At 43.2% G+C, this 27,661-nt stretch overlaps 2 protein-coding genes across 7 annotated transcripts in view; both read left to right on the top strand.

The window, feature by feature from the left end:
* LOC147458642 (MADS-box transcription factor 23-like) overlaps positions 1 to 16,977 on the top strand; it is a 67,309-nt gene extending 50,332 nt beyond the window's left edge. For 3 of the 5 annotated variants that reach the window (XM_086510101.1, XM_086510103.1, XM_086510102.1), the window contains exons 3-8: positions 13,822 to 13,903; positions 13,997 to 14,058; positions 14,145 to 14,244; positions 14,356 to 14,397; positions 16,280 to 16,446; positions 16,778 to 16,977. In XM_086510101.1, coding sequence (XP_086366227.1) covers positions 13,822 to 13,903; positions 13,997 to 14,058; positions 14,145 to 14,244; positions 14,356 to 14,397; positions 16,280 to 16,446; positions 16,778 to 16,913 — 589 coding nt within the window. In that variant the 3' untranslated portion in view covers positions 16,914 to 16,977. Of the gene's footprint in view, positions 1 to 13,740; positions 13,904 to 13,996; positions 14,059 to 14,144; positions 14,245 to 14,355; positions 14,398 to 16,279; positions 16,447 to 16,777 lie in introns of all 5 variants that reach the window. The other 2 variants (XM_086510104.1, XM_086510105.1) reach the window with 2 other exon arrangements.
* A 3,268-nt stretch (positions 16,978 to 20,245) lies between these two features.
* Positions 20,246 to 21,664, top strand: LOC147458641 (uncharacterized). 2 transcript variants are annotated; one of them, XM_086510106.1, is made up of 3 exons: positions 20,246 to 20,448; positions 20,814 to 20,980; positions 21,311 to 21,660. In XM_086510106.1, the coding sequence occupies exons 1-3, from the start codon at positions 20,434 to 20,436 to the stop codon at positions 21,444 to 21,446; spliced, it is 318 nt and encodes a 105-aa protein (XP_086366232.1). In that variant the 5' UTR covers positions 20,246 to 20,433; the 3' UTR covers positions 21,447 to 21,660. The 2 variants fall into 2 exon arrangements, with proteins under 2 accessions (XP_086366232.1, XP_086366233.1); XM_086510107.1 differs by having other exon boundaries at positions 20,251 to 20,396; positions 21,311 to 21,664.
* Positions 21,665 to 27,661: the final 5,997 nt, after the last annotated feature.

Below are 27,661 nucleotides of genomic sequence, written 5' to 3'. Positions count from 1 at the left end.
GTGCTAGCTCAAAACACGCCTTTCGGTGCCTTTGTGCCATCCAAGATCGTTGTAATTGATAGTGTTGCCCTTCGTTGCTGTAGTTTCCCCATCGCTCTTCGTCATGTGTGTATTTGTATGGTTATGCATGCATGTGTGTAGGTTGTGAGTAAATCAGTGAAAGAGGTTGAATAATTGATTTTTTCAATCTTTGGGCTGATCCGAGAGAGAGAGAGAGAGAGAGAGAGAGAGAGAGAGAGAGAGAGAGAGAGAGAGAGAGAGAGAGAGAGAGAGAGTACATGTGTGTAGGTGATCTGCGAGTGTGTGGTTGGTGTGTGTGCGTGTGTGCATAAGCGGAAGGACAAAGAGAAACCTGAGAGAGAGAGAGAGAGAGAGAGAGAGAGAGAGAGAGAGAGAGAGAGAGAGAGAGAGAGAGAGAGAGAGAGAGAGAGAGAGAGAGAGAGAGAGAGAGAGATGTTATATTAACGTCTTCAAAAGTCCAAAATGACCTATGAGACCAGAAAGTTACAATGTGGTGGATCTGATACAAAGTCAGAGTAACAAGATGACAAAATGACTGCTAGGTGTGGACTAAGCAGCTAAACTGCTAGCTGGGATAGCTAGATCACAGGAGATCCAGCATTGGTTGCTGGCGGATCTCATCAATCTCCTCCATGGTAAGTAGTCTGACCGGGCATCGTGCATGTCGAGCCAAAGTGACCCGAATCCTCTGATGCAGCCTCCGTCGATGCTGTGTAGTCCTTCGCAGTCGTGGGCGTCTAGATCTCCCCATCTCAGTTGCTCGGTTGATCAGTATGCCTCTGGTGTAAAGTGACGAGCTCTGCTATGGTAGTAACTCCTTCGGGTGTCCAGTGGGAGCTCTAAAGAAGTCTGTGATCTGTCTCTGAGACTAGCTAGCCTCTCCTCTCATCAGGTTCTCTCTGTGTTTGCGCAGCTCGAGCAAAAACAAACCCAGGCATCTCTGATCCTCGTACGACACGACTCTAGAGAATGGTCCAAAGCCCTCTCTGAACAAGCAATGGAAGCGGCCTCGTATCTCGTAGTAGACAGGGCATTGGCATGTGTAGTGCAAATCTGTCTCAAGCTCGATGTCACACAAGGGGCATGTCCTAGCCTCTGTTGGTACTCCGTTGAATCTCCTGGTCTCGATCCGCAGCTGGTGTGAAGATGTGCGTATCTGGCCAATAACACATTGTATCCCATGAGACAAGTGGGTGTCCATGTATCTGGGCCTCGTGACAAAACCATCCTCCGTAAGCTGGAGGAGAGGCTCTTTGTAGAAAGCCATCTTCGTGCCCGGCTCCTGTGCTGGCTGTATCCATGTACTTTTGGTGTCTAGCTGAGTCAAGTCCTGGCGAATGCGCCTGGGTGATCTCGGACTGTGTAAGAGTCAGAGAGGGCGCATCCAGTGAGTACTAGAAGGGAGACAATCTGTCTATGCTGAACCTATGCGCCCGAAACATGATGTCATCTCCCCATACCAGCATGTTGTATCTCCCTGCATGGCTAACTGTCGAGAGGACTCAAGTGCAAGGCGTGCATATCTGTCTCTGGGAAGTTCCCACGTGTGGTGTATGAAGGAGATAGATCTGGTGAGCGCCACAACTACCAGTGGGGGGGCAACTAGCTCTGCTCGTACAATAGCACGTGGTACTGAAGCCTTGGCTCTAATGAGCCGCGAGATCAGAGAGACTAGAGGCTTCTCCATGTCCCCCCATCCATCTTTGCAGCCTGTCCTCCCATGATGATCCAGTGAAGGTCCCCAAATCTCAGCTCCATAAAGCAATGCAGAAGCCACCAAAGTGTCAAAGATCCAAAGCTTCGTCCGAGGATCGAGGATCGTGAAACTGAACCTGTAAACACATCCTTTCCAATCTACCCAATGCTGCATGGGCTCTGGTCAATCTAGTCTCTGCTACCCTCCTCAATGATATTGCTGGCCCACTAAAAACCACTCCAAGGTAAGTGTGAGCATCTGTATACTCCACCCTCCTTGTCGTATGTGAAGGCGGGCGCTGACCTCCTGATCCACTGTGGGGTGGTATTAAATACCATGACCTTGGTTTTACCAAGGTTGACGGACAAATCGCTTTCCTGGGTTGAACTATGCAAAGCATCCAAGTGACGTTGCATCCCCTCCGGAGAGTCGGAGATCAACACAATATCATCAGCATATAACAATAGTGAAATCCATGGCCCTGCGAACTGTGCACCTGTCACCAGCGTGTGACTACTATCTATCCTTTTTGTTGATTTCTTTCTTATTATCTATTTACTTTCACTTTTTGGAAACACCCCTCGGGAAATCTAACTGCCCTGCATTGCATAGCTAGTGTGGAACTGTCCAGACTCCAGAGGGAGTCCAGGCCTGAGGGCAAGAGAGCACTAAGGTTGGACAAGGACTATGGTTAGCCAAGTGGGGTCATTGACTAGCCAAAGTGGAATCCTTTGCTACAGAGGCTACATTTCAGTTCTGGATGTGGCCGCAGTGTACAAAGAGGGTCGGATGACCTAGAAAGATTCAATGGCAGCATCTCCTAAAATTTAGGGAACTGCTATTTTGGGACCTGAAAATGTGTTGGCGTCATTACCTCCGGAATGACAAAGGGAACATTTTCTTACTCTGTCGTGAAGTCAACTGGGCAACCGGTTGGGAGATTTTTAGGCGGCAACCCCGAAACGGGAAAATGCTTGTAAATGTGCCAAGTGGCACCTTCTGGTGCACTTTCCTCATGCAACAAGAAGTGGCGCTGAATTTGAAGGAGAGAGAGCCTCATTTTCAGATTTGTCACAGGTTAAGAGCTATGGAGTGCTTGCTTTCCCTCCTATGTACAGTACGGTGCCAGGAGTGATGCCCTGCACGCTACGCACTGGCCTCTCTCTCCCCTTTGGCAGTATGTTATGCCCCTCTAGTGGGCTCTTCATTTGACCAATGTACAGTTGTGTGGGTTCATGCGCGATTGCCGAGGCAAGAGCCTCTTGCACAGGTACTGGATTAGCTAGCGGCTAATCCCCCCGCAGGTACAAGTGAATTCGGAGAGGTTTCACGCCAGAAATCTCGTCCGATTCAAAGGGCAAGTAGCCCTACAGGTGCGGGAGCTCGAGGACTTGCTGCGGATGCGACCGGCATGCGAAACGGAGCCCGAAACAGTAAATTACAGCCTGCTGTGTATTTTTGCAGGTTTAGGGTTTTGGCCCTAAATGGACCCTAATACCCCCAGAAGGTTCGGGGACGCAAGGGGACCGCTGTACAGGTGATCTGGCGCATTTTCAGGGCTGAAAACAGAGAATTCAGCGTGCTGCAGATCCTCGCCAGGTTTTGCAAAGCGCCCGTATGCGTCGGGAAGGTCAATCAATGCGTGGGAATACTGACTGTGAAGGGTTCTAGTACAGTTATGTTGCCGAAATCAGGCCAGAACAGTCAAAATTCAGCCAAGGTTGTGCGAGGCAGCTTGGAAAGAACCACAGCGTATATTCCCTCTTTTGAACAATAAAGAAATACCGAAAGGGGCGCCTAAGTTAGGAGCCAATCTGGTGTCGGTCTACTCATACAGGTGCAATCTAGCAGCCTGTATCCCTCTCCTCTTTGTTGTGTCTTGAAAGTACAGGTAAAATAGACGACTAATAATGGGTGAAAGCTAAATCAAGGTTTGAAGTAAAGTCTACCGACCTTTTTGGATTGTACAGGCCGGTTTCATGGTTCCATCGACGGGATTAAATCACTTTTTCCCATAGAAGTGAGCCTTGGGCAGTTTTGGGCTTGAAGACACAGGGGATCATAGACCAGACATAGGGAATTGCAATTATGGCTGACAGACCAGATGATGTGACTGAAGAGGTTTTCTCTTCACAGGGTCAACAGACACATGAAGTGGGTGAGTCGTCAAGACCACCACAGACAGATGACGATATATTCAGGACCCAGTTGGGTACTGCTGTGGCTATGTTCACACAAGTAATGCAGAATCCGAGTTTTTTAGCCTTTCTACAACCTCCTGTTTCGTCTCAGCAAGTTGGGTCAGTGGATCATATTCAAAAGCCTGTTAAGGCTCGAGCACAGGTGATTCATACCGCACATGTGGTCAATGGAAACACCTGTACACTTGACGGAGAACATGCAGTCTCCACAACCTATCCCTAAGGTGCAAGAACAGGTGGCTGAGATGCCAGTCTTTCAAGCTGTACCAGTTCAGCCCGCCACCTTTCAGCAGCCTATAGCTGGTTCTAATGGGCAGGGAAGCAACCTACAGGCTATGCATCAGGTCTTCCCACCACCTTCAGTACACCCTGGCTATTTTGGAGATGGATCCGTATTCCAGAGCATGGCTGGTCATGCACCTGGAAATCAATTTTATACGCCAGGAACAGTGTTTGGGGGTGCTCAAACGATGATGCCTAACCCCATGTACAGTGTCATGGGTATGCAACCAGGGTTTCAGAGCACTCAGGGCCAATTTGGGATGCCACAGGCAAATTTTGGTATGGCTGGAATTACAAATCAGCAACCAAATATGGCATTTCTAGGTCAAGTTAATAGCGGCCAAGCAACACAGATGAACCCTAATAGTGTTCCCATGTTTCACTCACTTCCATATGACAATTTAACGCCGCTGGAGAGGCCAACTCCGTACAAAGAAGGTGGCAAAGGTGTGTCATTCACAACCCTTACAGGGTTTGATGACAGGAAGAAGGCTCTTTCATTCCTCCAGCAGTTTGACAAGGCCTATGCAGGGGGAAACTTTATAGAGGCTTCAAAGGTCCGCAAGGCAGCCACTTTCTTGACAGGGAATGCGGGACAATGGTGGACACCTTTATTGCTTCAAGGGCAAGCTCCGTCCACATGGATTTACTTCAAGCAGATTTTTGCAGCAGCATGGTTATCTGATGACTTTGAAGCAGATGTCATGACAGAATGGCACCAGCTAAATGCTGGCACTTGCAGAAATCTGGATGATTACAATCGGAAGTTTTGGAAAGCTCTACTTCGAGTAACTTCCTATAGGTTTGTGCCATTGACAGAACAGATTGAAAAATACTATTGTGGCCTACCCAAAGGATTGAGAAAATACTGCACGAAGACAAAAGTCACTACTTTGACGCAGCTCATCGAAGTAGCAAACACTGGCAATGGTTTGCTCAAGGGAGAAGATTGTGAATTTAACACTGGCGTCAAGGCAGGATCAGGTAAGAAAAGTTCAGCCAAGAAGCACGTTCCCAATGAGGCTCCTAAAGGGACTTAGGAGTCAACCAACGCAGGGAAAGATAAAGCTACGGCTTAATCAGAAAAAGGACCAGCAAAGAAATGGAAAAGACGTTTTCCTCGCAAGTCAGAAGAGCAAAAGAAGGTCCTGAGGACAGAGAACAAATGCTTTATATGTGAGCAGCCTGGCCACATTGCTTACAATTGTCCTACAAAGAAAAGGCCAACTGATTCTGATGACAAGGAAGACAAGAAAGGAAAGAAGCCCATGGCTGGTCTAGTGTCAGATATGGTGGGCGACAAGCCAAATTCAGATGCAAGTGAGCTTTGCAGAGAATGGGGAAAGGTCAGGGATCAGACAGTGCTTATCTTCTTTGATCCAGGTGCCAAAGCCAACTTCATTTCCCCAGAATTGTTTCAAAGTTGGGAATCAGACCTGAAGAGATGGGGTATACAGAAGAGGCAGGTTTGGCATGTCCTGGCCATACAGAGGCTGTGACACCCATCATTGGAACGTTGCGTCTACATATCCAATCCTATGTAGATGCTGAAGAATTTTACATCATGCCACTGGACGGATGTGATGTGTTGTTAGGTATTCCTTGGTTGTTTCGTGTACAGGGAATCATGGATGCCTACAACAAAAAGATCACTGTACAAAGCAGGGGAAAGACTCATATTCTGGATGTAAAGCTTAAAGGGGAGTCTATTCCTACTGTATTAGCTTCTGCTATTACTTCTGTAATGAAAAAGCATGTTTCTGCGTACTTGGTTTTTGCACGTGAAGTGTCAGATTGTGATGAATCAAATTTATCTGTGCTAGATAAAGAAAGGTCAATGTTTTTACAACAGTACAGTGACTGTTTTTCCGATTCATTACCGTCTCAATTACCGCCAGAGAGACCCGAGGACCATGCGATAGATTTGGTGCCAGGCAGTAGCCCACCAAATAAGCCTCCGTACAGGGTTAGTGCGGCTCAGCAGAAAGAGATAATGGGCCAAGTACAGGAGCTGTTAGAAAAGGGGTTGATTCAGCCCAGTTCATCTCCATTCTGCTCTCCAGTGTTGTTGGTGCAGAAAAAGGATGGCTCATGGCGTATGTGCATCGACTACCGTGCACTGAACAAGAATACCATCAAGAATAGGTTCCCTATACCTAGAATTGATGATATTATGGACAAATTAGAAGGAGCAGCTATGTTTAGCAGGATAGATCTAAAGAGTGGGCACCATCAGATCCGCATTAGATCAGAGGATGTGCACAAGACTGCTTTTAGAACGACATTTGGCCTTTACGAATTTTTAGTGATGCCCTTTAGTCTCACAAATGCTCCTGCTACGTTCAATAGGATGATGGACAGAATTTTCCGTCCACACCAGCAGTTTGTTGGTACATTCTTTGATGACATGATAGTCTACTCAAAGAATGAAGAGGAGCATAGGCATCACTTGGCCATTTTGTTCAAAGAGCTACACAGTCATAGGTTGCTCATCAATGCAAAGAAAAGTGAGTTTTTTCTGGAAGAGATTCACTTTTTGGGACACATTGTCTCAAAGGATGGTGTCAGAATGGATCCTGCAAAAGTTGAAGCGATCAAGTCATGGCCAAATTTGAAGACGGTGCATGATGTCCGTAGCTTTTTGGGACTATGCTCCTATTACAGAAGGTTTATCCGAAATTTCGCTGAGATTGCTTCACCTTTACATGCTCTTCAAAAGAAGGCAGTCACCTTTAGATGGACACAGAAAGAGATTTCAGCTTTTAATCTCTAAAAGGAAAAGATGACTTCAGATCTAGTCATTGTGTTGCCAGATCTTAGGAAGTCATTTGTGGTCGAGTGTGATGCCTGCGGTAGTAGCATTGGTGCAGTGCTAATGCAAGATGGCAGAGTAGTAGCCTATGAGAGCAGAATTTTGCAAGGGCCAGAGATGACCATGCAAGTCTATGAGAAAGAGTTACTGGCTGTGATTCATGCGCTCTTAAGTTGGAAACACTACCTGCTAGGTGCAGATTTCGTTGTCCAAACGGATCATCAGACCTTGCGATACTTCTTGACACAAACAAAGTTATCTGAGAAGCATATGCGATGGGCAAATATCTTGTCCATGTTCCATTTTCAGATTGTGCATGTGGAAGGCAAGAAGAACGTTGTGGCTGATGCCTTGTCAAGGAAGCCATTGATGCTACAGTTAAAGCGGTTGAGACATTCTTCTATTGGCCTAGATTGAGAAGGGACGTGGATGCCTTTGTGCGAGAATGCCTAATATGCCAAAAGGTCAAGTTTGACAGGCAAAAGACACCAGGGTTATTGCAACCACTACCTATTCCAGATAAACCATGGGAAAGTATTGCTATGGATTTTATCTTTGATCTTCCGAGAACGCAGACAGGAAACGATGGTATTTGGACCATTATTTGCAGATTCAGCAAACAGGCTCATTTTATTCCTGTCAGGAAGAAGATAAAGCCAGATCAGATGGCACGCTTGTTTATGAGCAATATTTTCAAGTATCATGGCATGCCACAGTCGATTGTTAGCGACCGTGATCCATGCATGACAAGTTTGTTATGGAGAGGTTTGCTTGAGAATATGGGCACCACGCTCAAATTCTCTTCGTCATTTCATCCTCAAACAGATGGGCAGTCAGAAGAGGCAAATTCTACTGTCCTAGATCTGCTGAAGTGCTATGTGTCAGAGCATAAAGGAAAGTGGGAGCAGTATTTGCCATTGGTGGAGTATGCATACAATAATACAGTGCATTCATCAACTGGCAAGGCACCCTTTGAGATAGTTGAAGGTGGCAAGAAAGTTCCTCCCATACTGCATACAAAGGACAAGATATTTGAAGCAGATAAATATGTTCAGGACATGGATGAAATGTACAAGAAGGTCAAAGTGGCCTTAGAAAAGACTCAGGCAAAGCAAAAGAAAGCAGCTGATCGTCACCGTCGTGAAGTGGTATATTTACTTGGTGATTGGGTGATTTTACGCTTTGAAAAGGCAAGGTTAAAGAAGATGAAGGGCAAGGAAAGACTGTTTCCAAAGCTCAGCTTGCGTTACTATGGGCCTTTTCAAGTATGCGACATAATCAGTGATGTTGCATATAGGCTGAAATTGCCTGACAGTTGGAAGATTCACAAGGCGTTTCATGTGAGTCTTCTCAGACCCTATGTGGGTGATGTGCCAGAAGATATGCCAGCTGAAGATCAGCCGGAAGTCGAGGAACTTGACAAGATCTTGGTCCCTGAACAGATTTTGGCACACAAAGAAAGGAAAGTGAAAGGCAAGGTTGCTAGGTGTTACTTGGTAAAGTTCAGAAACTATCCACCAATGGATGCTAAGTGGATGGAAGAAGGTGAACTTGCAGAGTCACCAACTGTGTTATCACTTTATCTGGAAGCCTTCGATTTGCAACTTACCTTGACCCCTTGAGTTTCAAAGCTACATGGATTGTCAGTGTGACAATGGCTTCTGAAACAAATGATGTACATGGTATTTAAAGTGAGCTCAAATAAAATACCTGTTACATGAATGTTAGAGCTGTACAGATTGTCAGTTTGGCAATTGCTCTTATGGAATGTCCAAAAGTTTGGTTAGTGCTATAGAAGTGAGTATTTCTTGTCAGTTTGTCAAGGATACAGTGATTGCTTCTATTGAAGAGTACATGTCTAACTGCATTCTTGAACTGTCGGTTTGGGTATGCTCGAAAGTGTTACGGGATCCAACGTGTACTATAAGACAGTGGCAAAATGTGCAGCTACCATTTTGTCATTGGAAAGTTAGTGACTCAAAGCAATGGTAGAGTGCGAAGCTACCACTATGTCATTGGGACAGGATTCACACGCTGGCAATACATGAGTCGACGAGGTGTTGAATACACCAGGGTTGACAATGAGCATGTATGTGTCGTATATGTGTCGACAGGTGTTGAATACATCAGTGTTGACAGTAAGCATGTACGACATAGATGCAAACGAGGACGTTTGAGATTTCAAGAGGGGGGTATGTCACCAGCGTGTGACTACTATCTATCCTTTTTGTTGATTTCTTTCTTATTATCTATTTACTTTCACTTTTTGGAAACACCCCTCGGGAAATCTAACTGCCCTGCATTGCATAGCTAGTGTGGAACTGTCCAAACTCCAGAGGGAGTCCAGGCCTGAGGGCAAGAGAGCACTAAGGTTGGACAAGGACTATGGTTAGCCAAGTGGGGTCATTGACTAGCCAAAGTGGAATCCTTTGCTACAGAGGCTACATTTCAGTTCTGGATGTGGCCGCAGTGTACAAAGAGGGTCGGATGACCTAGAAAGATTCAATGGCAGCATCTCCTAAAATTTAGGGAACTGCTATTTTGGGACCTGAAAATGTGTTGGCGTCATTACCTCCGGAATGACAAAGGGAACATTTTCTTACTCTGTCGTGAAGTCAACTGGGCAACCAGTTGGGAGATTTTTAGGCGGCAACCCCGAAACGGGAAAATGCTTGTAAATGTGCCAAGTGGCACCTTCTGGTGCACTTTCCTCATGCAACAAGAAGTGGCGCTGAATTTGAAAGAGAGAGAGCCTCATTTTCAGATTTGTCACAGGTTAAGAGCTATGGAGTGCTTGCTTTCCCTCCTACGTACAGTGCGGTGCCAGGAGTGATGCCCTGCACGCTACGCACTGCCCTCTCTCTCCCCTTTGGCAATATGTTATGCCCCTCTAGTGGGCTCTTCATTTGACCAATGTACAGTTGTGTGGGTTCATGCGCGATTGCCGAGGCAAGAGCCTCTTGCACAGGTACTGGATTAGCGAGCGGCTAATCCCCCCGCAGGTACAAGTGAATTCGGAGAGGTTTCACGCCAGAAATCTCGTCCGATTCAAAGGGCAAGTAGCCCTACAGGTGCGGGAGCTCGAGGACTTGCTAAGGATGCGACCGGCATGCGAAACGGAGCCCGAAACAGTAAATTACAGCCTGCTGTGTATTTTTGCAGGTTTAGGGTTTTGGCCCTAAACGGACCCTAATACCCCCAGGAGGTTCGGGGACGCAAGGGGACCGCTGTACAGGTGATTTGGCGCATTTTCAGGGCTGAAAACAGAGAATTCAGCGTGCTGCAGATTCTCGCTAGGTTTTGCAAAGCGCCCGTATGCATCGGGAAGGTCAGTCAATGCGTGGGAATACTGACTGTGAAGGGTTCTAGTACAGTTATGTTGCCGAAATCAGGCCAGAACAGTCAAAATTCAGCCAAGGTTGTGCGAGGCAGCTTGGAAAGAACCACAGCGTATATTCCCTCTTTTGAACAATAAAGAAATACCGAAAGGGGCGCCTAAGTTAGGAGCCAATCTGGTGTCTGTCTACTCATACAGGTGCAATCTAGCAGCCTGTATCCCTCTCCCCTTTGTTGTGTCTTGAAAGTACAGGTAAAATAGACGACTAATAATGGGTGAAAGCTAAATCAAGGTTTGAAGTAAAGTCTACCGCCCTTTTTGGATTGTACAGGCCGGTTTCAGCACCTCTATCACCATCTCTCTCAATGTAGTCAGAAACCTTATCTACATACATACCAAATAGAGTAGGAGAGAGCGGGCAGCCTTGCTTCACGCCAATAGTGGAGTAAACCGGTGTGGATAGACCTTCTGGGGTGTGTACCTGCCCCACTACTGACCTGTATAATGCCATGAACCCCCAAATGAGCTTTGTGGGTACTCCCATCTGCTGTAATTTGCGCATCAATCTAGCTCTGGGCACTGTGTCAAATGCTTTGCGGAAATCCACAAAGCTACAATAAATCTGTCTCCCACGCGATCTGCCCTCCTCAATGATGGCTCTGAGTGTCAAGATATGGTCAAGAGTAGCAAAACCCCTCCTGAAACCTGCCTGCCGGATTGCACGTATCCCCTCCCTCTCTGCCCATCTACTCAGTTGCTGCTCAAGAATAGATGAGTACAACCGTGCCAATGTGTGTCCAATCATGATAGTGCCATAGTTCCCAGGCTCCATAGGGTCTCCTGACTTGAAGATAGGTACAATAGGAGATAGGCTCCAAGCATCAGGCAAGCCCTCACACATGGCACGGTTAAGCATAACTGCTAGAAGCTCTGCTAGTAAATGTCTGGCATGCGTGAAGTGCTCAGCCGCTAAGCCATCATGATCATATGCTCTCCTAGTCCTCATCTTGTCAATGGCCTTCCTCACCATCTCAGCGATGAAAAAAGCACATGTGTGTGGGCATGGATCGGGGAAGTCAGGAAGGGGGGGTTGCTCAGGAACTGTGTACAGAGATGATGCATACTGGCCCCAAGCCTCTGTAGATGTGATGGCAGGGATGGGGGGGAGTGCTCATGAAAGAGCCTCCATGCCTCACGTGAGTCCTGACTCAAGAATAGCTGGTATAGATCTTGCTCGAGGCGAGCCAAAAATGCCCTCTTCTTCTGCCGCACTAGGCATCGGAAGTCAATTTGTGACTGCCTGTGAGTGATGTCCCCCAAAATCACCTCCCTCTGAAGTCTAGCTCTAGTGTCCCGGCATTCCTCATCATACCAACTGTTTTGGGGCATGCTTCCGGAACGGCGTCTCTGCTCAGGCTGGGTATGTGGGTATGCCTCTGCTGCTGCATCATGTAGTGTCTGTGTCAGTATAGTAGTAAGCTCCTCCAGAGGTCGCCCTAGCTCCTTTGTGCACAGGCATCTGTAGATCCCATCTATGTATACAGAGTCTGTCTCCCGCATGAAGGTGCAACGAGTAGGGGTTGCTGCCCGTAGCCTGTGTGCTACACTAAACTGAACAGAAATGGTTAGCGACACAAGAGCATGATCCATTGCCACACCAATAGGTCTGGGTCCAACTGTGAGGTCCTGGATACTAGAGATGAGGCTCGGCTGTGCCATGACATAATCCACTGTGCTGGCTCCATGTCTATGTGGAAAGCATGTAAAACCCCCCGCGGCGGGAAATCTCTGTAGGCCATTCAAGATGGCCAATCCATGTGCAGTCCCCATGTGTATCAAGTGTCATACTCAGTGTGTTCTCCATCCTGTGATAGTCTGGATAGGCCCGTCTCTGCAACATCCAACTCTCTCAGCATCTCCTCTGAAGTATCATAAAATATTGTCTGATGATGGGCAGTCCTAGCATTGAAATCCCCTAGAATGATGATGTCACCATCTCTAGAGAACTCCCATATGTCATCATCTAGAATAGAGAAGGGGGATTTCCCTCTGGGTGGTGCATAAACTGACGTACTCGGGGGAAAGTAGCAAATAGCAATGTAAAGATATCTGCCTGTCTCTGCTCTCAATCTCACCCACATGTACCTAGCTTGCTCATCCCTGCGAGCTATATGTATCAGTGGCTGCAACCCCTCCCTGAATAACACTGCCACTCCTCCTGAGCTCCGCCCTCTGTGCTTTGATCGTGTCTCTTGTCTACAGGCTGTCTCCCATCTATATCCACTATTGTGAGGCATAGATTGCCCCGGGGCCTGATGTGTCTCAGAGTAGAAGACGATGTCTCTTCCCATAAAACTATCCTCAAAAGCACCCACATCAAGGCGCATAGATCCATTACAATTCCAGGTGGCAACTTTGCGTGTGGTCCCATAGGTCTCGCACCGTCATGTGGAGCGCCGCTCTACAATCACCACCCGACCATCTGTGTAGAAGGCCGTCTTTCCTTTCTCCCTTGCCGCTTGAATCTCTGGCATTACCTCTCTTATATGCGCAAGCTGTGTGAGAGTGAGGTCATCACCAATGAATATGCCCATTTTCTTTAGTGTAGGGCGCTTCTTCAAGAAGTCCTTCTTTGCCTCCATGGATGGGAAACGGATGATTAAAGCTCTCCCTTTTGAAGTCTCCCCATTGCCTTGTGTCTTCTTTCCTACCCTCCATGCCTTTGTGTGAGTAGCCTCACTACCCATCATGCAGAGAAGTTCTTCGACTTCCCCTTCACATCATCTCGGTCTTTTAGATCGGTTACTCTTATATGCAAGGCTCTAGTTTTCCTTCGCTGCTCTTCTTCTAGAGTCATGTTGATGATTGTAGGAGTGGAGACAGATGTGGTTTCTTTCCCTTTTCCTTTCTTGGCGACTTCTATCCATTTCTCGGCCTCATCCGCTTTATTCTGCGTCTTCGTGATCACATCCATCCACGAAGACATTTTTACCACCTTCTGTTTCTCCTCCTCTGTGATCATTCGTACATGCTCCTTGATGACCTTGATCTCGTCTATCACCGAGGGTTGAAATTCCCCTTCTTCGAGTCCATTGCTTACTCTATCCGCAAGCTCTCGCTTGAGGGCTGTGACTGAGGTCATAATGTGAGGTCTTTTTACTCCTAAGTAAGATTGAGAGTTAGTCTTGAATGTCTCAAGAAGTAATTGCATATGATTTATAATTAAATGATCTAGAAAATTCCACGAGTTCAGGTTTGAGAGAGAGAGAGAGAGAGAGAGAGAGAGAGAGAGAGAGAGATGTACAATATAAAAATGTAACATAAGAAAGTCTTTCCAAAAAAGAGAGAGAGAGAGAGAGAGAGACTCCACGATGTTATACATTTGATTCAGCTGGTTGGCAGCTGCAAGGCGAGAGAAATGAGTCCTGCAATGCAATTTTGTTGGAGGGTTTTGTTTGTGTGCGTGTGGCAGCATGCAAAGCGTTATGGAGCGCTACATGAAGAGCTGTGGCCACTCCGAATCTCCCAAAAACAACAACGCCGGCTGCTCTACCGTCAGTACTTGACAATCAACCCTCCTAATTTTTCTTTCTGCTTGTTCATAATGTTCACTTTGATGATAATTATCAATGTGCATGCCCATGTAGCATGGCGATGGCGATGCGGATAGGGTGACCCAATTCACGGAGAAGCTGAAAAGTTTACAGAGGTAGACTAAGATTGATAAGCTTCAAGTAACCGTAGCCATTGGCAAAGCTGATCAATGGCATGTTTGACAAAGCTTTGCCCTTTCAGTATCTTGATTGGTGACGATTTGGAACGGCTGTCGTCGCGAGATCTTATCCGTTTGGAGCAGCAATTCCATGACAGCTTAGGACGAATCCGTGCTAAGAAGGCAAGCAGGCTGTCCTAGTCTACGAGCACAACTTTTTATCTATTTGCCTCATGTCATACACAGTTTATCGACGTGATGCGCAGTAGATTTTTCTTTGTTTCTCTATGGCAGGAGGAGCTATTTCTTGAGCAACTTCAGGAGATTAAAGAGAAGGTATTTGACATCTGTGCTGTTCAAGTCTTGTGCTTTATATTACAGCCATTTCAAGAGGTATTTTGGGTTCTGTGTGACCACGGATAGCAACAATTTGCCTGCATTTAAGTTTAGGAGGGAATCTTTTGAGCTGCACATACCACGGTATGCCACCACGGTAGTACTTTTCCGAAGCAGGAATACTTCAAATAAAAAAATGTCAAGACATCTCAAATCTTATTTTGGTGCTATGTGTTTGTTCTCGCAGGGCACAGGTTTTGTTACTTTAGTTTATGGAATATGCTTGAAAGAGTGAGGGTCTCTGGGTTGATTCAAGGTTGCATAAATTCCTTGAATTTATCGATCAAGACGTTAAATTCTATTTTATTGCACTGGTCATCCAATATTAACGAACTTGTTGTTTTTACTTCAATTATTTGACTTCTAAGTGTTGCAAGAAACTTGTGACTTCTAAATTCAAAATTTGCATGCTATGGAAGTGTGACAGCAAACGTGCAGTACACACATACATAGTCACAAAGGTATACACACATGCATGTTAAACATAAATGTTGTTAGTCTTTAAACGTATTTTATGGTTCAAAGTTGTTGTTCTGTACCGTACAACGTTTCTTTTCATACTTTCTGTATCGTATTTAATGTATCTATCTACCTTGGTGTTAAGGCTTTGTGTTCCAGAGATTAAACATTGCTACAGAGTATCCAAAGGTCCTGTCGTTTGAGCAGGAAGGATGGTAAGTGGCAGAGGTAGGAGCCCCCTTCTTCCTGAGGAAGGACAGCCGATGTGGAGGTACCAGGTACTGTAAGGAGTAAGGATCGGGCTGTTTAAGGTACTGCACTTTCCGATAGAAGTAGTATGAAATTGTCTGTTAAGCTGATGATTTGCTACTTTCTCTGTCTGTGTGGAACTTACCTAACGTGGACGATTCTTACCTAGACGAGGCAAAAGGGCTATCCAGTTGTCATCCGTGGCACAAAGAATGGAAATGGAAATCTGTTTTCTTCTGATAGGAATGGCTTGTGGACTCCTATTCCAACCTTTTCAAGCCATTAGAAGCTAACTTACTGTTGATAAGATCATTTTTTACTGCTTGGCAGGTTTTCATGCTCTCCAGTCTGTCCATGCCGTAAGCATAGGGCACTGAAGGTGGTGTGTGGCGAGCCACTGGATTACATCCAATGGCTGGCCCGTCCATGCGGGTGTCGATGAGTTGTATAGATGACTGTCGAGACTCTTTTATACTATGGAACATCACACAATCCTCTTCCATAGTCATTTTTTATGAAACATCACACAAAGGCCAAAGTCAAGTCCTAATTATGTGTTCAGCACTGAATAGACAAGGCGTGGAAGCTACATTCTGTGAGTTGCGTTGAAACGTGAAAAGTTGTGGAGGAAACCTGCACGTATTATATCTCTGAATACTGATTATGCAAGTCAGGAGACATTGTATATATCATAAGCAGAGTTTTCCGGTCAGAAATTCGTTTGTTGCAGGCCTTCGTGCTTTGTAGGAGAAGTGAGGGATTGTCCCGTTATGTATCCATTAGGTACATTTTAGCTTACTGCTCAAATAAAAGGTTTGCTCTAGAAATTACTAGCTACTTGAGGAGAATCTCAAATTTAAATGTGGGCTATTTTTTTGTTAGATGGCTGCAGTCCTAGGTGAGCCTTGAGAGGGTGACGTATGTCTTCTCCCCTGCGGTTGGACTGAAACACAACCCGTAAAAGTTTTTTTTTTCTTTGCTTGCTGCAGATGGCTGTTTTATTGAGATGTTTATGTATGAACAAAGCTGTTTCCAACTCGCACTGTCTGTCGCATATCTTTTAGTTTGTGCCATTTTTTTACTGGTGACACCTTTGAATATGCATGTGCAATAGATAGCAACGACACGGAGGGCAGTTACTGGAAATTTAAGTGTGCTGGAAAAGATTGTGGAATTCGCGTCTTCGGAGCTAACTGGCTCTGCAAATGCTGGTGCTGGGGGGCATGATAAACATGCATGCGATGCAGCCCCTCTAATGGATGCATCTCTGTTTGCAGAGCGGTATGTTGCCTTCATGTGCTCTTTCATTGTTGTAGATCAGAACATGTTTTAATTAGAACCATCAGTTTATCGCAAGGTTTGCTATGCAACACATGCTTTAGTGATCATTCTTAGTGTTTTTCTGTCATGGTTGTGATCGATTTGTTATCTGCGGTCTTCTCTAGACATTGACACACCCAAAATGATATCTGTTTTGTAAATGCGCATACATTAGGACACGTCTACAGTATGTCATATGCATGTGCTCGACGAGTAAGATTGCAGACAGCTTTCTAATTGGTTCATTGTGTGAAAGGATGGCAATGTTAATTTCCTTATGTTGTTTGTGCAGGGACTCAGTTGCTCAGAGCAATCAGACAGCTGAAGGTCTTCCTGTGGCCAAGCGCTCAAGAATGACTGAAGACCTTAATAAGTCACCACCACGGTGTGAGGAATGTGATGGATTGCCAGTTTTGCTTTCACTTTGACTTGATTGTAAACACTGCTTTCAAAGGATAACCTGTGGCAATAATAGATGTGACTTTTGTCTGATATGACCCTATTGTATGGTTTTTATGGCTCTCAAAAATATATGCATGTTCAAGAAAATATATCTGCTGCAATTCGTTGTTTTTACGTGGCAACGCACACTGTTCAGACGAGATTTTGACAGACATTTAGTCAAAAAGTCCTGAAGAGCACTTTTTTTTTTCTAATTCCCATGTTGAAGAAAAAATTGTTTCCATAGTTCAACGTCTTTGGAGCTTGCTATTGAATGCTAGAATACAAGTCCGAGTGTTTATAAATGCAAAGTGTTAGCATTTAGTGTTACAAAACAATGAAATGCACTTCAAAGATAAGTTTTCAAGTAACATGTAAGCTATATACATAATTTCATACTTGAGCACGTACTGAATAAGAGCATAATTTTGGTCTTCCAAAGGTCTCCTCATGAAATTGGTACTATTCTAGTGCAATTTGACAATAACAATTGAGTTTATATGTTTGAATCAAGAAACTACGTAATTTTTGGGCTCCCTAACTCAAGTAAATCTCATTGGTTGAACTTTACCTTAAATTTTTTATCATGAAAAACTCTTAAAAATCTTGAGTTTTTCATAATAACATTGAAACCAAGGTTTTAGGCATCCGAATTGTGTATGTATCACGTACTTTGATACATTTAGTTGATCTACATTGAAAGTTTGATATTATTTGAGGTTTTGAATGCTTGTGTTTCAAGAATGAAAATATGAAAGTTCTCTTATGCAGTTTTGAATATTTAAAATGATCCAATACTTATTGCAAACCAAAGTCCTTCCACTTACCACCTTGAGTGCTCAATGGAAAGGGCAATCAATTTATCACTTTCTAAAACTCACAAATATATCAAAAACAATTTTTTCTCTGTATACAACGATATGCTTAAAATGATCATATCAAACACATGGAACTTTTCATTATTTTATATATTTCAAAGTCAATTTTTTTGTAAATGAAACTTTCAATTATCTATAGCAAAATTGTGCAAAAGTCACCAAATTTTTTTTACAAGGTCGTTTTATTTTTTTTTGAGCTTATAAAGGTGATTTATTGAAAGCGTCGATCGTAGTCTTATGAGGGTCAACGTGATGAGTATAGTTCTTGATCACGATAGATTCTAAAATGCAAGGTTATATTTTTAAAAGACCCTTTAGTTAACATATTTAGTATATCAAGAGGGTTTTCTTAAATAAATTGTCTAATGCAAGTAACATTTAATTTAAATTTGTTTAAAAAGGACACTTAAAGTGTCCTGTTTTGGTACCAAACTAATGGTAAAGGATAACCTGTGGCAATAATAGATGTGACTTTTGTCTGAATACCTGTTATATATGACCCTATTGTATGGTTTTTATGGCTCTCAAAAATATATGCATGTTCAAGAAAATAGATTTGTTGCAATTCGTTGTTTTTACGTGGCAGCGCACGTTGTTCAGACGAGATTTTGACAAACATTTAGTCAAAAAGTCTTGAAGAGCACTTTTTTTTTTCTAATTCCCATGTTGAAAAAATTGTTTCCATAGTTCAACGTCCGAGTTTGGGGGGCCGGGGGGGGGGGGGGGTTTGTCTTGCAAAAAGACTTTTTTTTTGTATTGCATAAGCAAAATACAAGGCCTGAGGGCATCACAGTAAAGAGCAGAATTGGTACTGAGAAAACGCATGGGACATAACAAGCCATAGGGGAAAAAGTTCCAGTAATAACGCGTGGGACATAAGAAACCATAGGGGAAAAAGTACCAACAATACAGTGTTACAAAAGATGGATGAAACATCTAGGGCTAGGGACAAAGGGACAAAGGTAAAAGAGAGCTGTAGTAGAAATAGGCGACCCTAATTCATCCAAAGAGTCGGTTTGGATTTCCATTGTGCAAAGGAGCAAAAAGAGGCATCACATTGCATAGCTCGTTTGCATCAAAGCTTTGAGGGAGAGAGGCTCAAGGCATCCTTGGAAGCAATCAATAGGGCTATGACACTCTATGACTTGTAAAAGCATTTGCATAAAATAGGAGAAATCGGAAGACGAGGCTCGAGACTGACCCACCACCTCTTTGCACCCAAGACACCCACCAAACAAGAGAACAATGAGAAAATGCAAGAAACACACGTAGATTAGGGAGGCACCCTGCAAACAAACACATAGAACAGACACCCCTTATGGACAAGCAAATGCCACATGCACCCCCTTTGCATCAAGCGTACTTTTTCAGTTTGGTAAGCCTAATGCATTTTGTTTCCTTTCTAGTCCAAAAGCTTAGAGATGTGAATTTTCATGCACAATTAAAAAGTAGTGCCTTTGTTATTAACATCCATTATCCTATATTAAAAGCTAATCTCGAAACTACTTTCTTGTCGCGAGTCGCCACCTCTATTGCACCCGCAAATCGACAAGGTGAGATCTCTGTGTGTGTGTGTGTGTGTGTGAATTGTTAACCCAAGGCTCTCTAAAAGCTGAGCCATAGCGTCAACTTGGGCCTTTGCTATAGCCAAGGGACTCAACATCCATGTGTCTCCATGCTTTGACAACCACATTTGTTGGGAAGGCCATCTTCTCTTCAGAGTTTAGACTATCCCGGCTCTCGTTTTTGACACCCTCTCAACTTATCTCTTCTCACGTCTTGTGAACTCTCTTAGAACTTCGTCACCCTATCCGACTTCTCGAATTATTCATCTCTCATCCTAGCCTCCCTTTCTTGATTCTCAAGCTCAACTACACCCATGACTCCTGGCTTTCTGGTCTCTATAGTGCTTGGATCTATATCACAACAATTTGTTAGGGACAATGGATAGCTAGTACATCACACATTGTGACTAGCATAACAGGACATGAGCTAGTACAATGAATTGAAAGGGGTAACACACACACACACACACACACACACACACACACACAAACAAAAAATTTCTCTATACCCACGACATAACAAACTGCACTGGTCATGAGCTAGCATAACAGGACATGAGCTAGTACAATGAATTGAAAGGTTTTGTTACTTTAGTTTATGGAATATGCTTGAAAGAGTGAGGGTCTCTGTGTTGATTCAAGGTTGCATAAATTCCTTGAATTTATCGATCAAGATGTTAAATTCTATTTTATTGCGCTGGTCATCCAATATTAACGAACTTCTTGTTTTTACTTCAATTATTTGACTTCTAAGTGTTGCAAGAAACTTGTGACTTCTAAATTCAAAATTTGCATGCTATGGAAGTCACAAAGGTATACACACATGCATGTTAAACATAAATCTTGTTCAGTCCTTGAACCTATTTTATCGTTCAAAGTTGCTGTTCTGTACCGTACAACGTTTCTTTTCATACTTTCTGTATCGTATTTAACGTATCTATCTACCTTGGTGTTAAGGCTTTGTGTTCCAGAGATTAAACATTGCTACAGAGTATCCAAAGGTCCTGTCTTCTGAGCAGGAAGGATGGTAAGTGGCAGCCCTTCTTCCTGAGGAAGGACAGCCGATGTGGAGGTACCAGGTACTGTAAGGGCTGATGATTTGCTACTTTCTCTGTCTGTGTGGAACTTACCTAACGTGGACGATTCTTACCTAGACGAGGCAAAAGGGCTATCCACTTGTCATCCGTGGCACAAAGAATGGAAATGGAAATCTGCTTTCTTCTGATAGGAATGGCTTGTGGACTGCTATTCCAACCTTTTCAAGCCATTAGAAGCTAACTTAGTGTTGATAAAAGTTTTTTTTTCCTTTGCTTGCTGCAGATGGGTGTTTTATTGAGATGTTTATGTATGAACAAATCTGTTTCCAACTCACACTGTCTGTCGCATATCTTTTAGTTTGTGTTTTTTCTTACTGGTGACACCTTTGAATATGCATGTGCAATAGATAGCAACGACACGGAGGGCAGTTACTGGAAATATAAATGTGCTGGAAAAGATTGTGGAATTCGCATCTTCGGAGCTAACTGGCTCTGCAAATGCTGGTGCTGGGGGGCATGATAAATGTGCATGCGATGGAGCCCCTCTAATGGATGCATCTCTGTTTGCAGAGCGGTATGTTGCCTTCATGTGCTCTTTCATTGTTGTAGATCAGAACATCTTTTAATTAGAACCATCAGTTTATCGCAAGGTTTGCTATGCAACACATGCTTTAGTGATCATTCTTAGTGTTTTTCTGTCATGGTTGTGATCGATTGTTATTTGCGGTCTTCTCTAGACATTGACACACCCAAAATGATATCCGTTTTGTATATGCGCATACATTAGGACACATCTACAGTATGTCATATGCATGTGCTCGACGAGTAAGATTGCAGACAGCTTTCTAATTGGTTCATTGTGTGAAAGGATGGCAATGTTAATTTCCTTATGTTGTTTGTGCAGGGACTCAGTTGCTCAGAGCAATCAGACAGCTGAATGTCTGCCTGTGGCCAAGCGCTCAAGAATGACTGAAGACCTTAATAAGTCACCACCGCGGTGTGAGGAATGTGATGGATTGCCAGTTTTGCTTTCACTTTGACTTGATTGTAAACACTACTTTCAAAGGATAACCTGTGGCAATAATAGATGTGACTTTTGTGGCTCTCAAAAATATATGCATGTTCAAGAAAATAGATCTGCTGCAATTCGTTGTTTTTACGTGGCAGCGCACGCTTTTCAGACGAGATTTTGACAAACATTTAGTCAAAAAGTCCTGAAGAGCACTTTTTTTTTTCTAATTCCCATGTTGAAGAAAAAATTGTTTCCATACTTCTACGTCTTTGGAGCCTGTTATTGAATACTAGAATACAAGTCCGAGTAGGGGGGGGGCGGGGGGTTTTGTTGTCTTGCAAAAAAGACTTTTTTTGTATTGCATAAGCAAAATACAAGGCCTGAGGGCATCACAGTAAAGAGCAGAATAGGTACTGAGAAAACGCATGGGACATAACAAGCCACAGGGGAAAAAGTTCCATTAATAACGCATGGGACATAAGACACCATAGGGGAAAAAGTACCAACAATATAGTGTTACAAAAGATGGATGAAACATCTAGGGCTAGGGACAAAGGAATGATGGGAGGACTGTAAAAGAGTGCTGTAGTAGAAATAGGCGACCCTAACTTATGAAAACTCATCCAAAGAGTCGGTTTGGATTTCCATTGTTCAAAGGAGCAAAAAGAGGCATCACATTGCATAGCTTGTTTGCATCAAAGCTTTGGGGGGGAGAGGCTCAAGGCATCCTTGGAAGCAATCAATAGGGCTATGACACTCTATGACTTGTAAAAGCATTTGCATAAAATAGGACAATTCAGAAGACGAGGCCTGAGACCGACCCCACCACCTCTTTGCACCCAAGGCACCCACCAAACAAGAGAACAATGAGAAAATGCAAGAAACACGCAGATTAGGGAGGCACCCGTTGGCAAACGCATAGAACACACACCCCTTATGGACAGGCAAATGCCACATGCACCCCCTTTGCATCAAGGCGTACTTTTTCGGTTTGGTAAGCCTAATGCGTTTTGTTTCCTTTCTAGTCCAAAAGCTTAGAGATGTGAATTTTCACGCACAAGTAAAAAGTCGTGCCTTTGTTATTAAAATCTATTATCCTATATTGAAACCTAATCTCGAAACTACTTTCTTGTCACGAGTCACCACCTCTATTGCGCTCGCAAGTCGACAAGGTGAGATCTCTCTCTCTCTCTTTCTCTCTCTCTCTCTCTCTCTCTCTCTCTCTATGTGTGTGTGTGTGTGAATTGTTAACCCAAGGCTCCCTAAAAGCTGAGCCGTAGCGTCAACTTGGGCCTTTGCTATAGCCAAGGGACTCAGCATCCATGTGTCTCCATGCTTTGACAACCACATTTGTTGGGAAGGCCATCTTCTCTTCAGAGTTTAGACTATCCCGGCTCTCATTTTTGACACCCTCTCAACTTATCTCTTCTCACATCTTGTGAACTCTCTTAGAACTTCATCACCCTATCCGACTTCTCTAATTCTTCATCTCTCATCCTAGCCTCCCTTTCTTGATTCTCAAGCTCAACTACACCCATGACTCTTGGCTTTCTGGTTTCTATAGTGCTTGGATCTATGTCACAACAATTTGTTAGGGACAATGGATAGCTAGTACATCACGCATTGGGACTCTAGCATAACAAGACATGAGCTAGTACAATGAATTGAAAGGGGTAACACACACGCGCATGTGCGCGCGCGCGCACACACACACACACACTCACACACACACAAACAAAAAATTTCTCTACACCCATGACATAACAAACCATAGGGGAATAAGTACCAATAATACAACGTTATAAAAGATGGATGAAACATCTAGGGCTAGGGACAAAGGAGTGATGGGAGGATTGTACAATAGAGCTATAGTAGAAATAAGCCACCGGAACTTGTGAAAACTCATCCAAAGAGTCGGCTTGAATTTCCATTGTTCAAAGGAGCAAAAAGAGGCATCACATTGCATAGCTTGTATGCATTAAAACTTTGGGGCAGAGAGGCTCAAGGCATCCATGGAAACAATTAGTAGGGCTCTGACACTCTATAACTTGTAAAAGCATTTGCATAAAATGTACAAATCCAAAGATGAGGCCCGAAACCCACTCACCACCCACACCCAAGGCACCCACCAAACAACGGAATAATGAGTTAATGCAAGAAACACATGCAGAGTAGGGAGGCACACACTCATACCGCACCTGCAAGCAAACACATAGAATACACACACACTCCTTATGGATTCCTTTGTCCCTAGCCCTAGATGTTTCATCCATCTTTTGTAACGTTTTATTATTGGTACTTTTTCCCCTATGGTTTGTTATGTCGTGGGTGTAGAGAATTTTTTTTGTTTGTGTGTGTGAGCTTGAGAATCAAGAAAGGGAGGCTAGGATGAGAGATGAATAATCAGAGAAGTCAAAGGATAGGGTGAAGAAGTTCTAAGAGAGGTCACAAGACGTGAGAAGAGATAAGTTGAGAGGGTGTCAAAAACAAGAGCCGGGATAGTCTAAACTCTAAAGAGAGGATAGCCTTCCCAACAAATGTGGTTGTCAAAGCATGGAGACACATGGATGTTGAGTCCCTTGGCTATAGCAAAGGCCCAAGCTGACACTACGGCTCAGTTTTTGGAGAGCCCTGATTTAACAATCCAGAGAGAGAGAGAGAGAGAGAGAGAGAGAGAGAGAGAGAGAGAGAGAGTTCACCTTCCTTGTTGAACTCTCCTTTTCGACTTTCGGGCGCAATAGAGGTGGTGACTTGCGACAAGAAAGCATTAGCTTTTAATATAGGACAATAGATTTTACTAACAACCGCACATCTTTTCAATTGTGTGTGAAAATTCACATATCTAAGCTTTGGGATTAGGAAAAAAACAGAATGCATTATGCTTACCAAACCAAAAAAATACGCCTAAGTGCATGTGGGTTTAAAGGAGTGATGGGAGGATTGTACAAGAGAGCTGTAGTAGAAATAGGCCACTGAAAGTTGTGAAAACTCATCCAAAGAGTCGGCTTGGACTTCCATTGTTCAAAGGAGCAAAAAGAGGCATCACATTGCCTAGCTTGTTTGCATCAAAACTTTCGGGGAGAGAGGCTCAAAGCAAAAAAATCAAGCACTTTTCACTTGAGTATCTTGTCCATGGCATCCTTATTGGTACACATTCTGTTATAGTCAAGTATGTCAAAATCTTTCTTTACATTAGACATCAAGGAATCCCTAAAAAGTGAATTTCTAGTGATGTTGAATGAAATTCCACATGCCATGAAAGCCTTTTCCCACTTTAGATGCAATGTGTACATATCCTACCTTTGGAAAGTTGCTTGCATAGTCTATAGGGTGGTAGTTATAATTCCTATACTCAAACTCCCTTATGTTGATTGTGTTACACTTGACCTAGGGAGCTTCAAACACTGTTTTCTTTGCATTGGTGTATCTATGTTGCCACTCTCTTTGTCCTGCACGCTTCCATTGAAGTTCTGTTAGAGGGTCCAATTAAATGTGACCCAACCTTGTGTTTTTTTAGGAACTCTTTACATTGATTTACGTAAGCTACAAAGTGAATCCAAATATTGACAAGTGTAGTACAATCCACCATGTTTGTGCCACTCTCTTTGTCCTTACATACTTCCATTGAAGCTCTGTTAGAGGGTCCAATTAAATGCGACCCAACCTTGTGTTTCTTAGGAATATTTCCTTTCTCTTTGCATTGATTTACGTAAGCTACAAAGTGAATCCAAATATTGACAAGTGGTATAGTACAATCCACCATGTTTGTGCCACTCTCTTTCCTTACAAACTTCCATTGAAGCTCTGTTAGAGGGTCCAATTAAATGTGACCCAACCTTGTGTTTCTTAGGAATATTTCCTTTCTCTTTGCATTGCTTTATGTAAGCTACAAAGTGAATCCAATTATTGACAAGTGGTGTAGTACAATCCACCATGTTTGTGCCAGCACGAAACAAGTCCTTTTTTATGGGAGCTGCATTTCCATTGAATATATGGTCATATGTGTTCCATTTAAGCACGGATACAATTTTACCTTGGTGAAGCTCTTGCACATATCCCACTCCTTTCCTCGGACCATATTCTTCAAGCTTTACAACTGCTTTGAGATTTGGTGCTACTTCCTACAATGTGCATGGACTATACAATGAGTTTTTCTTTTCATAAAAGTGTTATAATTAACCAAGTGCATGCACTTCTTGCAAAAGTACAATGCAATTTAGGGATACTAGGTTTTAGAGTCTAAACAACATTCACCAATGGACATTGACGCATGAGGCTGCTAGCCTACTTGGAGGTAAAAGAGAGCTAACTCATTAACAACCAAGTAACACCAGTTGACAATCTACTATCTATGTCTCTTTGAAGTAAGAGTGTAAGTTCCGAACACCAAGAGATCCTAGAACATAATTCTACATAAACATGGAGGTAAGAACAAAATTTCAAATACAACCAAGATACCTTTAAATTAACCAATGAACCTCTCTTTCGTGAGAGGTAAGAGGTGGTGGCTCAAACACAATTTGTGAATTCTAACTAAGATACCGTCTATGATCACTTAGAAGTAAGAGTGTTTGCTCAAGAACAACTAAACAAGCCCTATTGTATGCCCTAACTACAAATAGAGTCTACTTGGAGGTAAGAGTATCATCTCATCACAACCAAGAGGTTTGTTTGTTGCACTGCTCTTGTCTACTTGAAAGCAAGAGAAAAGTTTTAGAACAACCAAGAGAAGTCCTCACACCAAATCCATCTTAGAAGTAAGAGTACATGCTCAAACAAACAATAGACCAATTACTACATTGCTATTCAAAAATCATTCTCAAGGGGTTAACTAATTTTTTTACTTAATTCACAAAAGCAAACCCTCTTCTTATACTAATCCCCAACAATCTAAATCTATATGATGTGATAACCACTAGCCTTAACACATGAATCAAATGCTTTAATTATTAGTAGGCAATGGATTGACCATGCCACACTAATATTAGCAATGACAATAGCTATCCAATCACATTAATTATTTCTAGAGGAATAAAAAAAAGATGGAGCTAAAAATTTCTTTAAAGCTCATCTTTTTTCAATATTGTACCCAATTTATAAAATCTCTTTTAAGAAATCAATTAAATGTTTTTTTAGCAAATCGCTATACCTTTCACTACTTTCGGTTAACCTTGTAGCTTAGAGAAGACGAGAGATGCTAAACTGCATAAAATTAATAGCATTTATAACCATTTCATTTGATCAATAATTTTATCGATCAAATATCTTATTGATGGATAATATATCAATCAATAGCTTAATTGATGAATTAACTTATCGATTGATCGAGAACTTAATCGATAAGCAACATTAGTGGTGTGCCATTGAGCATAAATGGATGAGTCATGCTACGGAAGAGTGTTACTACAATACGGAAGTAGTATGTCCCACCTGCCCAAGTAGCACCTCCTTCGGTACCACCAATGCCTAGGTATAAAATTGGAAATTTGCCAGGACTGGGAGGGGTTGAGCGGCTACAACAATTTTGGGGCAACAACCACCTTTTTCAGGATGCGACCAGTGGGCATTACACATACACCCACCATAGAGGAATCAGAGGAACAAGCCTTAGTGCAAGTGCCTGTGTATTATGAAGATCCAAGTGAATACGTGGCTAGTTCAACATACTATCCACCCGAAGAGCCAAAAGCACCAGAATTTTGGAGCATGATTGGGAATGTTGGACCACCAACAACAGCTCATGCTACAGGAGAAGGTAGATCCAATTTGGATGAACACACATTATTGCTCATCGCCAACAGTGGGCTAGTAGGACATAGGCCTACCTATCAACAGAGAGCGGCTCTAAGAGCACCTTGTCAACCTTTAGGATCGTGCTACGTGTGTTGATGACCACCTTATGAAACATTGTCCTCACACAGAGATCATGAGAGTGAATGTGTATTGTCTAGATTGTGGCATTACTCATTTGATTAGTGACTGACAAAAAAACACAAATAAAATAGTAAAAACTACATTAAACATATTGGGGGCGATCTAATCAAGTAACGGTTCAAAAAATAAAATAGTGGTAATTGAGGTAAGGGCAGATAATTGAGGAAACCAAAAATAGATGCGCCTAGTTATGAACAAAAAAGTCAACGAATCACTTGGAAAGCTAGGAAGGCACGCATGAAAGCTAGAAAGAAACGTGAACTGACAGCCCTAGCGGAGGAGTTAAAACTTATGAGTATGTGTGAATCT

The sequence above is a fragment of the Adiantum capillus-veneris genome, chromosome 4, assembly GCF_014529385.1.
Source record: "Adiantum capillus-veneris isolate H3 chromosome 4, ASM1452938v2, whole genome shotgun sequence".
Lineage (NCBI taxonomy): Eukaryota > Viridiplantae > Streptophyta > Polypodiopsida > Polypodiales > Pteridaceae > Adiantum > Adiantum capillus-veneris.
Note: the sequence above shows the minus strand (reverse complement) of the source record. Positions and strands in the feature narration are given on the sequence as shown.

Excerpts from the sequence above, each read along its gene's own strand:
- LOC147458641 (XM_086510106.1), top strand. Across the intron at positions 20,981-21,310 it reads GCATCTCTGTTTGCAGAGCG|GGACTCAGTTGCTCAGAGCA; the intron begins GTATGTTGCCTT and ends TTGTTTGTGCAG.